At 43.0% G+C, this 15173-nt stretch overlaps 1 protein-coding gene across 2 annotated transcripts in view; it reads right to left on the bottom strand.

Moving 5' to 3' along the window:
* Positions 1 to 2248: 2248 nt before the first annotated feature.
* The window catches only part of STX18 (syntaxin 18), a 141801-nt gene continuing 128876 nt past the window's right edge, over positions 2249 to 15173 (bottom strand). The window contains exons 10-12 of one of the 2 annotated variants that reach the window (XM_075858031.1): positions 14286 to 14366; positions 2832 to 2896; positions 2656 to 2742 (exon numbers count right to left, since the gene is read on the bottom strand). In XM_075858031.1, the coding sequence (XP_075714146.1) occupies positions 2876 to 2896; positions 14286 to 14366 (102 nt within the window). In that variant the 3' untranslated portion in view covers positions 2656 to 2742; positions 2832 to 2875. Of the gene's footprint in view, positions 2743 to 2831; positions 2897 to 14285; positions 14367 to 15173 lie in introns of both variants that reach the window. The other variant, XM_075858023.1, reaches the window with a different exon arrangement.

Here is a 15173-nt window from a genome sequence, read left to right as displayed (position 1 = left end):
CTGCTTATACATAGAGTACAGTGGGGCTGGGCACATGACGAAGAGTCGTATAGTCATCAAGGAAGACTGTGCAACTAGACAACCTGTCCCCCGGCAGCGCTATAAAAATCTATGAAAATCAGCGCAACGGGGGACCAGAATGTACATTAGCGAGTGTGCTCACATGCTGCAGGGAGTACACTGCTAATCATTTTCAGTCCACACACAACCCCTTTAAAGCTGGATTGGTGCCATGCTGACAGTTTGCCATTCCCCATGTCAGTTAACAGCAGACATCAGATTTTTCTTTTCTCACAAAAATGGATTGGTCAGACCCTCTCTGTGCAAACAGTGCCACTGAGACAGCTGGGTGGGAGGCAATATTGTGTGAGAACTCAAGATATCTAGATGACCACTGGCAGTTGTAAGACTTATCAGTGTGTACGGCCAATGTACGGTGCTGTGAAAAAGTGCTTGCCCCTCACTCAATTTCTTCTATTTTTGCTAATCTGTCACAGTTTAATGTTTCAGATCATCCAAATAATTTTAATAGGAGATAAAGTCAACACGAGTAAACACTAAATGCAGCTTTTAAATTATTCAATTTATTGAGGATACAGATTAATTAAAAAACCTATATCACCCACGTGAAAAAGTAATTGCTCCCTTAAACCTAATAACTGCTTGTGCGCCACACGGCAGTAACAACTGCAATCAAACGCTTCTGATAACTTGTGATGGGTCTTTTACGTCGCTGTGGAGGAATTTGGGCGCATTCTTCTTTGCAGAATTATTGTAATCAAATGTGACAAATATGTAAAAATTTAAGAAATTGGGAAGGGAGCAAATATTTTTTCACCATGCGAGTCAAATAATGCTATTTTGTAATAGTTCGGACTTCTACGAACGCAGCGATACCAATTTTTTACATTGTGCTTGGGGAAAAATGGGTAAATTTTTTTTTTTACTTTTAATATTTTTTTACACTCCTGAAAACATATCTAACTTTTTTTTTTTTTTTTTACACATTTTATTAATTCCCCTAGGGGACTTGAACAAGCTCCCATAGTAGTGAATGACAGTCACAGAAGCAGCATAGCACGCGAGCTACGCGGTCTCCGTAACTTCTATTCAGTTCTATGGGAGTTATGGAAACAGCGTAGCTCAGAGAGTTACGCCATTTCCGTAACTCGACCATGTACGCTGTTTTCGTAGCTACCGAGTTCCAGCAAAAGCGTAGCTCGCGGTGCTAAGCTGTTTCTGTAATTCCGACAACCTAACAAGGAAGTGGCCGGGAGACAGCACAGCCGAGTAGGATAGAACGGGGTTTATGGGGCCCCGTTCTAGAGATAGGTGCGGGTCCAAGCGGTGGGACCCGCATCTATCTGACATTTATGACATATCCTGTGTATATGTGATAAATGTCCTTCATGGGAAAAAGCCTATAAATGCAGCGGTCGCTATTGACTGCAGCATTTAACTAGCTAAACAGCCAAGAACAGCGCGACCGCTGTTCCTGGCCGTTAGAGCAGCGTGTCAGCTGTAAAACACAACTGATACCTGCAGCGTATGGAGCGGGTGCTCCGCTCCAAACATCATCCCCCTCCATGAAGTGCCGGCACATCATGGGTGGGGAAGGGGTTGAGTAAGGAAGCGGTCAGGCGGCCCTGACTGCCGACTATAAGATGCAGGGACTTTTTAGTATGTTTTATTCTTGATAAAAAAATATGCCTCTTATAGTCCGAAAAATACGGTGCATATATATCAAAACTAGTGCAAATAAAACTTTAGGGTCGTAACTATAGGGAGCTCTGAGGGTCCTCTCTGTCACATCAAAAAACAGCCAATCTGATTAGGTGAAAAAAAAAAAAAGTCTTAATAAGCGGAACGATATCACTACTCGGCAAACTCTGTATGTATACTGGACTTTACTTGTTTGGAGTGATGACCTCAAGGCTGACAATTATCCAGTGTGCATGTCGAACTTGGGCATGTTCTTCCACTGAAGGGCAGGGATGTGGATGTTATTAGTCTCCATACACATTCACTCATCAGCAGATTACACTAATAATGGTAGGATCCATGGATAGCAGGACAATGTGTATGGGTGGGGTTTTATTCCCATTAACAGTAATGTGTTCATCAGTACAGGTAAATGGTCGTCGCTGCTGGATTACCGTATTGGACGCATCTTACGAGCCTTTTGAGTATTTTGGGTGTTTTTTCGTTTGAAAGATTCAATATCTTAGGGGGGATCCACCAGACAAGATTAGCCCTGCTCATGCCTTTTATTGTTTAATAGTCCAGATGTTACACAAAATATCATGGTCTTATAGTCCCCAAAGAGTAGAAGCAGGAAAGATGAAAAATTACATCTGCTGAATATAAAAAAATAAAAAAACAAAAAGTGCAGCTTCATTTGACATTAAAATGAACAACCATTGTATGAACAGCGTTGACATGTCTGGCCTTTCTGCAGGTAATACAAACAGCTTTATATCTTCCAGTTATTGCAGACACCTCCACAACCTCATTATCACAAGTGACATTTATTAACGTATCCAAGCGAATGTTCAAGAGGGAGACGTACGGCAGAGAAGTGGCATTTTCTTACAGATTTAACATTGTGCAATTATTACGTTACGACTGTAAGGCTCCATTTAATTATTAACTATCATACCAGTCCAGGAACAGTAAAGAAAATGAACACATCACTAGGAAAAAGAGGATCCAGACCCGGAAGCCGGCATTATTCTTGATGGCCTGCAACCAAACACAAGAAATTAAAGAGGGGATAGAGATGAAGATAAAAAAAACAAACCTATAAAACCAAAACATTTCCAAAAGTGTACCTCCAGTGATCTCCTTAAAAACCTCCTTCGATATGCATCTTAGTTTAAAAATTCAACCTTCTAATCTAGAATTACAAAAGAAGTGCTTTATGCTATTCGCTTCATTCACTTGCAGGCTGCACAATCCACTCATTTACATGAGTAGAAAGAGACTTTAATAACTGCAGCCCTTTACTTCCTCCCTGCTGGGGGGCATAATATTAATATATATATATATACACACACACACACAAACACACACAGATATGCAGTCCAGATACAAATAAACACAGCACTCCAACACAGGTAAATATTAGGCCCTGTGCACGTAACCAGAATCGGTTCCCCAGCTTGAATATAGAAAGAGCATAGGACAAAGGAACGGCACCAGGATTTCAATGAAGATGAAACACGGCTGATTTATTCACCTCAAGTGAGCAACGTTTCGGTTCACCACAGCTTGCGAAAGGTTCTGTGGTGAACCGAAATGTCGCTCACTTGAGGTGAATAAATCAGCCGTGTTTCATCTTCATTGAAATCCTGGTGCCGTTCCTTTGGCCTATGAGATAGATATATATATATACAATTAAAAAAATAGGCAGCACTCCGCAGTAAATGTGAAAAAAGTGGGTACTTTATTGCCCCATGTGCAACGTTTCAGCTCTGTCCTCTAGAGCCTTTCTCAAGCAGAGAGGACAGAGCTGAAACGTTGCACATGGGGCAATAAAGTACCCACTTTTTTCACATTTACTGCGGAGTGCTGTCTATTTTTTGAATAGTATATAGCTGGGATCTTGGTCTGTTCCCTGTGGCTTGCACCCACACATTACTGGTGCTGCTGGATTTGTTTGTTTTATGTATATGTATATGTATATGTATATATATATATATATATATATATATATATATATATATTTATACATATATACACACACACACACACACACACACACACACACACACATATCTATCTCACCCAAAACAAAGACACATACAGCTTGTAATTCCCTGAAAAGGGAGCTTGCTCATTAATAAAGTCCTGTGATTACAGCAGCATTAGCACTGATTAAACCAGTGTGTAGGAGTGTACTAACAAAGGAGAGGGGTGAGTGGAAAGTGTAGCGTATGCTAACTGGCTTATAGAAACAGTGACCATGACCGGGCTGCATCGCCACTGTTTAATAAGGCAGACGATAATAAACATACTGCAGCACAAGTAGCTGAGTTTTGATTGAAAGGCTTCTTAAGGGAACTCTACGGTAGAATCTAAAAGCAGTTTTAATGAGAAGTTTTAATTTTTCACCGGTGGTACGCTTAAAAGAGTATCTGCCATGGAGGTACAAGCCACAATAATCATGCAGCATGTACCTCTGACTCCTGCTTTCACCAAGAACAGAAGTCCGTGTCTGTATCTTTGAGTTCTGGACATTTTCATGACATCATTACAAAATTAAAGAACTAAGTGCTCTAGGCATTTAATATTTTTATGAATGTATGGCTTAAAGAGGCTCTGTCACCAGATTTTGCAACCCCTATCTGCTATTGCAGCAGATAGGCGCTGCAATGTAGATTACAGTAACGTTTTTATTTTTAAAAAATGAGCATTTTTGGCCAAGTTATGACCATTTTCGTATTTATGCAAATGAGGCTTGCAAAAGTACAACTGGGCGTGTTGAAAAGTAAAAGTACAACTGGGCGTGTATTATGTGCGTACATCGGGGCGTGTTTACTACTTTTACTAGCTGGGCGTTGTGTATAGAAGTATCATCCACTTCTCTTCACAACGCCCAGCTTCTGGCAGTGCAGATCTGTGACGTCACTCACAGGTCCTGCATCGTGTCGGCACCAGAGGCTACAGATGATTCTGCAGCAGCATCGGCGTTTGCAGGTAAGTCGATGTAGCTACTTACCTGCAAATGCTGATGCTGCTGCAGAATCATCTGTAGCCTCTGGTGCCGACACGATGCAGGACCTGTGAGTGACGTCACAGTGCTGCACTGCCAGAAGCTGGGCGTTGTGAAGAGAAGTGGATGACACTTCTATACACAACGCCCAGCTAGTAAAAGTAGTAAACACGCCCCGATGTACGCACATAATACACGCCCAGTTGTACTTTTACTTTTCAACACGCCCAGTTGTACTTTTGCAAGCCTCATTTGCATAAATACGAAAATGGTCATAACTTGGCCAAAAATGCTCGTTTTTTTAAAAATAAAAACGTTACTGTAATCTACATTGCAGCGCCGATCTGCTGCAATAGCAGATAGGGGCTGCAAAATCTGGTGACAGAGCCTCTTTAAATGTTAGATTTTTGACAGTGAACTCCAATTATGTTGGTATCCACCAACAATCTAATGACTATATGTTCTGACACAAAGACGTAGCCTGCATGTCCATCACAAAGTTATACCTAGGCCAGTAATCACCAACTGTTGTGAAACTAGACATCCCAGCATGCCCTGACAGCGGCATTCTGGGAGTTGTAGTTTTACTACAGCTGGACAGCTACAGGATGGAGACTGCTTATCTAAGCCTTAGCCTCAAAAGATATACAAGCCACTGTACATACTGAACAGAATCTATACACACTACAACATTTTTCTTGTGTATATTCCCACCTCGCAAAATTATTACGGTTCATTATTATGCATTTAGAAGACATAATTGCATCATTACACCACCATCTGTCCCGCTTTCTTAAATGGCTGGGCGGACTATGAACCTCTAAGGCATTGGAGACCAATTTTGACAGCTACCTCAGCACCATCTATCACTACACCATTTCCCTAGCAGATACTTGGCCAATGGTTGCCATCTGTGGAAAAAAGGATGCAACAATATGGGATTCTTTTGTTTATCCTGGCTCCCATGACATAACATGCACGGTCAAACCAAAAGTGAACATGGATACCGGGATCAGGACTGATAACCGTGATCCTATGTCGAAGGCCACATTGTCTGGTCTTGTAGAATCACTGGGTCACAACTGCGGTGGTTCCGATTTGTCCAGATGTCACACAGCGCCCCTTCTTCATTTGTGGCTGCGACCCCTTAGGGCTAGGCTTCCCCTCTATCTGAGCAGACAGAGACCACCAATTTAGTCCATGTCCGATGACCGCGGCAGAGCTGGAGATCAGAAGCATACTGCTGTATATTCATAGTCCTGATGGCTGGAGACAGCTGTCAGCTTTACAGTCTACTCATCCATCAAACTCCCATCCTCCGTTCATTGCGCTCTTCTAATAATTCAGCAGATGCTTTTAGGAAAAGTGGGCTTTAAATCATATGAATTAATTGCAGCGGATTTATTTCAGCTCAAATGAATGTGATATTTTCAACCTAATTTAAGCCGCTGCAGGGATGAGATATGTCAACAATCCAGGAAATTGTGCTGAAAAGTGACGGTGTGACCTTAGGGAAAACTGGGAAACCATCAGTAATAACTAAACTACCATTATACGTAGACTGGCAGATACACAAGATGAGAGTAAACGGAGAAGGAAGAAGGTCCCCAGTGGACAAATGTCAATGCGGATCAGAGAATAACAACACAAAACGGCAAACAATGTCACAAGTCTGTGTATATAATAAACTGAATGCCTGATAGTTATTAGCTGGACGATCTAGCACCGCAATATGGCAAAGCAGGAGATTGCTCCCAAGCCCACAAATATAACGTGTATGCTATGGAGGAAGATGTGGGCTATGGGTTATGCCGTCAAATTAATTTGTCTGAAAACCCCATTAGGGGGTGTTAAACTAATAGACGAGGAATGAGCTGCAGGAGTCCCTTGAAAATGATAGACGTCTGTGCCTGTCTGGTCCGACCTACGTGCTTTATATACATGGACTATTACAAGTTATCTATACTGGACGGAGACGAGAAATCATTCACAAGGATTTATTCATTTGGAAGCAATGTGGAATCAGTGTGATAACTGCTAGTCGGATACACAGATATGAAATGTGATAGATATGTGCTATATAGAATCAGTGAAGAAATCGCAACACTCCAGGAATAGTGAATAGAAGTGTTTATGTACCCAGATCAATGCGATGTTTCAGCCCTGTACTTGTGTGTGCTGTGATTTCTTCTATGTATACAATTGAGAGATGGCTTAATACAAGAAAAATATAACATAGATAAATAGATGATCGATAGATAGGAGACAGACAGACATGAGATAGATATGAGATAGATAGATAGATAGGACTGACAGACTCAGGTTTCCAGGAGTAAGAGGCACAGAACATGAGCTCCAGAGTCTACATCATTATATACCTTGTAATGAGCAAACTGTAAGGGTATGTGCACACGATGAGAGGCTTTTACGTCTGAAATGACACTGTTTTCAGGAGAAAACAGCTGCCTCGTTTCAGCCGTAATTGCTCCTCCTCGCATTTTGCGAGGCTTCTCTGACAGCCGTAAATTTAGAGCTGTGCTTCATTGAGTTCAATGAAGAACGGCTCAAATTACGTCTGAAAGAAGTGTCCTGCATATAATGTATATAAGTGTCCTGCATATAATGTATATAAGTGTCCTGCATATAATGTATATAAGTGTCCTGCATATAATGTATATAAGTGTCCTGCATATAATGTATATAAGTGTCCTGCACTTCTTTTGACGAGGCTGTATTTTTATGCGTCGTCGTTTGACAGCTGTCAAACGACGACGCGTAAATGACAGGTCGTCTGCACAGTACGTCGGCAAACCCAATCAAATGAATGGGCAGATGTTTGCCGACGTATTGTAGCCCTATTTTCAGACGTAAAACAAGGCATAATACGCCTCGTTTACGTCTGAAAATAGGTCATGTGAACCCAGCCTAAGGCATAACCAGAAAAATTCAGACTCCATGGAAGACAAAAGCGAGCAGGACTAACCGCTCTTCATAAAAAATAAGAAAATAAAAGATTTGAAAGAAAAAACAAGAACTCTGCTTAGAGGACAGACTGCAAACAGGGAGTATCAAGTCTGACCAAGTCCAGAGAACGGAGCATCCAAAAGGTAAGAACTTCCTGCTCCACCACCAACACTAGAAAGCAAACCCCATAGATATAGAAGGATTTCTCTAAAAAATGGAAAATCACAATTTAGAACAAGAAAAGTAGAATAAAGTAAATGTCCATAAGACTGAGTTTGGGACCCAAGATTTAGACAACAGGGGGTCAGGCACCTTGGAGATCACATACTCCGAAGGGCAGAGAACCATTCAAGCAAAGAAAGCCATAAAACGTGTCACCATCAGACAAAATCCAGGGACACTTTTTGCTGACTTTACCTGTAAAGAAGTAAAGAGGAAAACAAATGTATTATTCTACTCGGACCACCCCTCCACCTGGCAAACAGCCGTGTGCCAGCACTGTAAGGGCATATCACAGTGTGGCACCAATAAGGGCCGACAGATCAGAATAAAAGATACAGAAAATGACGGAAGTATCACACTTACCATTAACCTATATAATAACGGGACCAGTGTCATACAAGGCAATGAGGATAACCTAGAGGAATTTGAAGAAATCTCTCATCATATTAAAGAGACTCTGTTACCACATCATAAGTGTCCTGTCTCCTACATAAGGAGATGGGCGCTGTAATGTAGGTGACAGTAATGCTTTTTATTTAGAAACAACATCTATTTTTACCACGTTAGGAGCGATATTAGATTTATGCTAATTAGTTTCTTAATGCCCAAGTGGGCGTGTTTTTACTTTAGACCAAGTGGGCGTTGTAAAGAGAAGAGCTGACCAATCAGATTCATACACTTCTCTCCATTCATTTAGACAGCGCATAGTGACACTGCGTTGTTCACTATGTGCTGTCTTATACTGACATATTAACGTTAGCGAAGTGTTTAGACAGTGAATAGACATTCCTTCCAGACAGGACGCGATGTCTATTCACAATCCCGACACTTCGGTAACGTTTCTGTGGTACTTACAGCAGAGCAAGTGTAATCTCCCGGTAACCTGTCATTTACAGTGAGATCTCGCGAGATTACGCTTGCTCTGCTGTAAGTACCAGAGGAACGTTAACAAAGTGCAGGGATTGTGAATAGACATTGCAGCCTGGCTGGAAGGAATGTTTATTAACTGTCTAAACACTTCAGTAACGTTAATGTATCAGTATAAGACAGCACATAGTGAACAACGCAGTGTCACTATGCGCTGACTAAATGAATGGAAAGAAGTGCATGACGCTGATTGGTCACTGATTGGTCGCTGATTGGTCAGCGTCATACACTCCTCTGTACAACGCCCACTTGGTCTAAAGTAAAAACACGCCCACTTGGGCATTAAGAAACGAATTAGCATAAAGCTAAAATCGCTCCTAACATGGTAAAAACAGATTGTTTTTCTAAATAAAAAGCATCACTGTCACCTACATTACAGCGCCCATCTCCTTATGTAGGAGATAGGGCACTTACAGTGTGGTGACAGAGCCTCTTTAAAGACCAGGCCCAAACTTACAAAGAACAACAAACTCCAGCAACTAAGACCAGAGATGGACATTCCTCTACAGACACAATCTCCAGAGACACCCCCGCTGCCTGATGCCCCAATCTCGCACACTCCTCACCGGACACTCTCACAGACTGTTTATCTCAATTAGAAAGAGACTTTCTACAATTCAAAGAAGAGGTTCAAAGAAATCTTGGTGAGAAAAACACAAATAGCCAAGTAATTAAAGAGATACACAAACTGAAACGTGAACATACATCAGCTCTGCAGGGAATACAACGTACACTCCGAGAGCTGCAACAAGAAAATGCAAAGCTCAGACTAGATATAGCAAATCTAAGACCACAAACACAAAGTCTGACCCAGGAGGGGTGTCCAGGAACAAGGGAGAGCGCTGACGTAACGACAGCCAATGACCAGAGCGTTAATTACCCTAAGAGTACATCAAATCACCACAAACCAATAAATATACCTGAAGGTAATGAAAAAAAAAAAACAGATCAATACATGTGGGAACAAAGCCAACCACCAACCAAACCACAGCAGCATCCGATGATACCACCAAGCAGGATCCAGGACACGAGCTTCAGAGAAGCCACAATGTCCGGATACTGTCCTAATAATAGACTCAAATGGCAAATACCTTAATACACGGCAACTCTGCCCAGGAAAAGGGTCAGTAAAAGTCACTGTGCAAATATTGAACAAGTAACATCAGTCATCAATAACCCACATTTTACCAATCCAAACCATATCATTATACACACGGGTACAAAACCTCCAAGACCAGCAATAGCAGATTGCAGAACAGGCAAAGACGGCACAACATAATTCTATCATCCGTGCTCCCAAGAAAAGATCTACCCAACAAGATCACCCAGGCCATCAACACAGAGCTGGCAGCGAACATCAGCTCAATGTCTAACATCAGCCTGGCACAACACTCCTCCATAGAGCGTCGCCACCTGTATGATGACAAACACCTCAACTAATGAAATGTCAGCCTTCCGGCCAAAGAACTGAGAGACATTGTGCTGAACAGACAACCCAGACCTCGCATCAACCAAAGCCAAAACATCACTAACAATGAGAAGTCCTCAGACGCCATACACCTCACTATATCCAGGAGAAAAACCCCTTTACCCAAGGTCAGACCACCAGAGGCAAAAAACTTGGAGGAAACCCCCTGCCTCACACAGAGCAGAGACATGGAGGAGATAAAGACCCTGCTCAGCACTTTATGTAGAAAACTTATGTGACTGTACAACACGAGAATATCTACAATACATCCACCTGTCACATCTCCAGCCGGTCCTACACAGTGCCGCTCATTACAAGGTATATGGACACACAATGACGTCCTTTATAATCAGCAGCTGGAATATTCAACACCTCAGCCTTTGGATGCAAAATTAACTATCCAGACTTCAACCAAATACTGAAAAATATTGATATACAAATCCTCCTGGAAACATGGACTAGGACAGAGAATAAATCCCTGGTGCCCACTGGATACAGGGAAATCTCTGTCCCTGCCCTGAAAAATAAAAACATCAAGCAGGGCCGGTGTTCAGGAATATTAGTCTGGTACAAAGAGGAGCTCCATGAGCAGATCAAAGCAGTGAAGCGAGGAGACCGCCACATCTGGATAAGAATAGGCCGCTCCATCCTCACCTCTCAGTCTGACATGTACCTCTGCGCAATGTACATCGTACCGCCAGTGTCCCCGTACTCCAACCCAGACAGCTTTGACATTATACAAAGGGAAGCCGCCCATTTCCAGACCCTGGGCATCGGTCTCATCTACGGAGACGTCAATGCAAGAACGGGGAGAGAAAAAGACTACCTGACCAATGATGGAAACATCATCTTTAGAGTAGAGGCCGACTGTCATAGCCCCATACAGAAAGAGAGAAACAGCTATGACAGCACCGTCAACAAAAGTGGGGAAAAAACTATTGAATCTATGTCGAAGCTTAGGACTCCACATACTGAATGGCCGCACCAAGGGAGACTCTTTAGGAAGTTATACACTAAACTCCCATGTAGGCAGCTGTGTAGTAGACTATGCCATCACGGATATGGACCCTGAAAATGTTGGTGCACTCAGTCACTCCACAAATGCACCTGTCAGATCACAACCAATTACTTCTACACATTAAATCCACAAACAAACCATCTGCTCAAAAACCACATCAAACCGGCCTCTTCAACCTACCCGCATCTTTTAAATAGTCCAAAATTAAAATATACTATCAACAGACCAGAAATTCAGGAGATGCTTTAGAACTCCTACAACAAGGTGTACGAGACAGACCCAGGAGGGGTAAATCAAGCTGTAAAAGACCTAAATAATATATTTTATATCATAGCAGAGAGAGGTCTGAAGTGAAGGGATACAACAAGAGGCCAAAAAAAATACATCCTAATGATTGGTTTGACCATCAGTGCAAAGAAGTACGGAAGACCCTAAGAACTGCCTCAAATAAGAAGCACAGAGACCCAAACAACACCGGTCTGAAGGAGGCGTACAACAAGACAATACAAGTCCAACCTCCGAAAGAAAAAACAAAAAGTTACATCTCCACCAAACTTAACCAACTCCAAGATGCCCTCCAAGACAACTCGTTCTGGGAATTATGAAAACACATGGGCAAAAATAGTAAGAAAAACAACCTTCATATCCAAAATGGCAACATCTGGCTCCAATATATCAGGGACCTCTACAAATACATTCCGAAAGAAGAACAAAGCCAAGAACAAGAACAAATATCAAAATTGAAGATTATGTTGGAAACACGGAAAGATTTTCAAAATCTCCTGGATACACCAATAACACTGCATGAAGTAAGAGAGGACCTCAGACATAAGGTGTAAAAAATCTAGCAGCCTAGACAGAATATCACCAGAAATGCTAAAACACAGCCCGCCAGAAATACAGGCCGCAATAGCAAAACTATTCAATATCGTGCTGAATGTCGGCTACATTCCTCAAATCTGGAACCAAGGCCTTAGAATACCTATACCCAAGAGCGGGTACAGGTATGACCTAGCCAACTACCGAGGAATATGTGTCAGCAGCAACTGGGGAAACTGTTCAACAGAAACCTGAAGAGAATACTCAGCATCCTCACCAGCACAACGTCCTCAACCAAAGCCAAGCTGGGTTCATGCCAAACCACCGCACCACTGACCACATCTACACCCTGCGCAGCCTCATCAAGAGCCACGACCACAATACAACGCACGGGAAGTTATACACCTGTTTTGTGGACCTTCGGAACAGTGTGGCACCCGGGCCTATTCCTGAAATTGCTAGGGAGCGGAATAGGAGGTAAAACCTATGACGTCATCAGAAGCTCCTATACTAAGAACAGATGAAGCGTGAAGGTGAATGGGAGAACGACGGCTTATTTCCAGCAGAGTCGAGGAGTTGGACAGAGATGCAGCTTCAGTCCAACGCTCTTCAACATTTACATCAATGAACTGACCACAGCTCCGGAATCCTCCTCAGCACCAGGACTCACCCTCCATGACACCCAAGTGAAATTTTCGTTGTATGCAAATGACCTTCTGCTGCATTCACCAAACGAGAATGGCCTCCAAGACAACCTGCAAATCCTAGAAAAATTCAGCTCCACGTGGGCACTACCCATCAATGCAAAGAAAACCAACATCACGGTGTTCCAGAGGAGAAACTCAAAATCCCACATGCATCCCTCCTTCATGCTAAACAGCCAATTTACAGCGACCGACAGGTACACCTACCTGGGCCTATAAGGACAGTGATGTCAGGAGCAGAGCAGCGTCCCAGGCAGAGTGCTAGCAGCCTGGGACTATGGCTCTGAAGTTGCCCCTGACAACACTATCCATATATGGACAGTAACGTCAGGGGCTTCTCCTGCAGCGGAATCCCCAGCCGTCGGCAATGCTCTGGCTGGGGATTCCACTCCTAGAGGGAGCGTCAAAGGCGCTACCTACAGGGAGGTGGCTATGTGGCACTACCTGGGAGGAAGGAGCTGTCTGGCACTACCTGGGAGGAAGGGGCTGTCTGGCACTACCTGGGAGGAAGGAGCTGTCTGGCACTACCTGGGAGGAAGGGGCTGTCTGGCACTACCTGGGAGGAAGGGGCTGTCTGGCACTACCTGGGAGGAAGGGGCTGTCTGGCACTACCTGGGAGGAAGGGGCTGTCTGGCACTACCTGGGAGGAAGGGGCTGTCTGGCACTACCTGGGAGGAAGGGGCTGTCTGGCACTACCTGGGAGGAAGGGGCTGTCTGGCACTATCTATAGAGGGTGCTAAATTTATGCGGCTACAAACTGGGGGCTTAACGTCTATATGGGTGCACAAAGTGAAGTTTTCAGCTATTTTACTGCCGCCAGGGGCCTACTAAGTCTGTCGCCCAAGGGCCCACATAAACCTGGAGCCGGCCCTGTAGACAGATCGATAGATACGAGATAGAAAAATAAGATAATAGATAGATGATAGAAAGAAAAAAAAGATAGATATGAGATAAACATGAGGTTTCTAGTGGCATATATCGCCAACTACCTCTTACACTTTATACACACACATTTATACATACATACATACCATATACACACACACAAACGAGAGGTACAAAGTACACCCCTCAAATACACCTTCTAATAATGGGCTTCTCAGTAGTGTATTGCTTTTTATATTCTTGTGTGATAAGCGTTACAATGAAAACATTATATTCACGACAAAGGAAACATTCAGACGTGTGGTGGAGCGTCGCCAAGGTTATGGCTTGTGATAGCTGCGTTCCTGTAGGTGGTAGTAATCACAGCTCAGGCCAATGTTCTAGGAAACGTGACACACACACACACACAATTAACTGTGTGGAGGATGGATCTACTGTGTGACAAGAAGGAGACCGCAATACACAAGGTAAATATATAACAACAAATACACCAACCTCCCCTCCCCCGCCTCTTCCAGACACAAACACAAATACAGTACAGATGACTTCGGCCAAGAACATTACCTCTCGTATATCTTCATTTCCTTCTTTGATATTTTCTGTGGCGCCCACCACGAGCTGATGGATATTGTCAATGTCTGTTTCCTGCCAGATGAAAGGAAGGATAGGAACTATTAACCCATGAGATTTCCACCGTTATTAATTCATTATTATTACTATAATAACTTCACTCGTCCTTATTCCTTGTGGAAAGGAAATGTTTCTTTTCATCTGACATGTTCCACCTTCATTTTCTAGGTTTTGCGCTATGCTTTTCGTACATTGCCTAAAGAGGTTCTCTACCTTTAGCCGGGTTCACACGTAGCGTAAATACCGCAGATTTTCCGCAACAAATTTTGTTGCAGAAAATCCGCAGCATAATACAGTAGCAGCAGAGTGGATGAGATTTGAACAAATCTCCTCCACACGCTGCGAAAATGATGAGCAGAAAAAACACAATTGACCTGCGTCGCATTTTAAAAAAAAATGTATTTATTTTGTTTTTTTAAGTCCGCAGCGCGTCAATTCTATTTGTGTAATCTCTGCTTCTTTGTTGCGGGTTTTCACCATTGAATTCAATGGGGGGATAAAACCCGCAACAAAACAGCAGCTGTTGCAATTTTTGCAGCGGAAAATGCTATGATTCCGCCGCAAAAATCGCAAGTAGGAAAAAAAAATCTTATACTTAGTTCTGTGTTTCTTCGTCCAGGCCGGCCTCCTAGGATGACAATTCATACCATGAGACCGCTGCAGCGGCCGCATTAGAATGAGACGTCATCCCAGGGCTGCAGCGCGTCAGAGGGACGCGTCTCCACAGTGCCCCCGATCCCTGTGTAGGGAAGACAAAACTGAGCTGCCGTCAAATGACACGTAATAGGCCAGATGTCCAATCTCAGTCCACTCCAGTTTTAA

The sequence above is a fragment of the Rhinoderma darwinii genome, chromosome 1 (assembly GCF_050947455.1).
Source record: "Rhinoderma darwinii isolate aRhiDar2 chromosome 1, aRhiDar2.hap1, whole genome shotgun sequence".
Taxonomy (NCBI): domain Eukaryota; kingdom Metazoa; phylum Chordata; class Amphibia; order Anura; family Rhinodermatidae; genus Rhinoderma; species Rhinoderma darwinii.
Note: the sequence above shows the minus strand (reverse complement) of the source record. Positions and strands in the feature narration are given on the sequence as shown.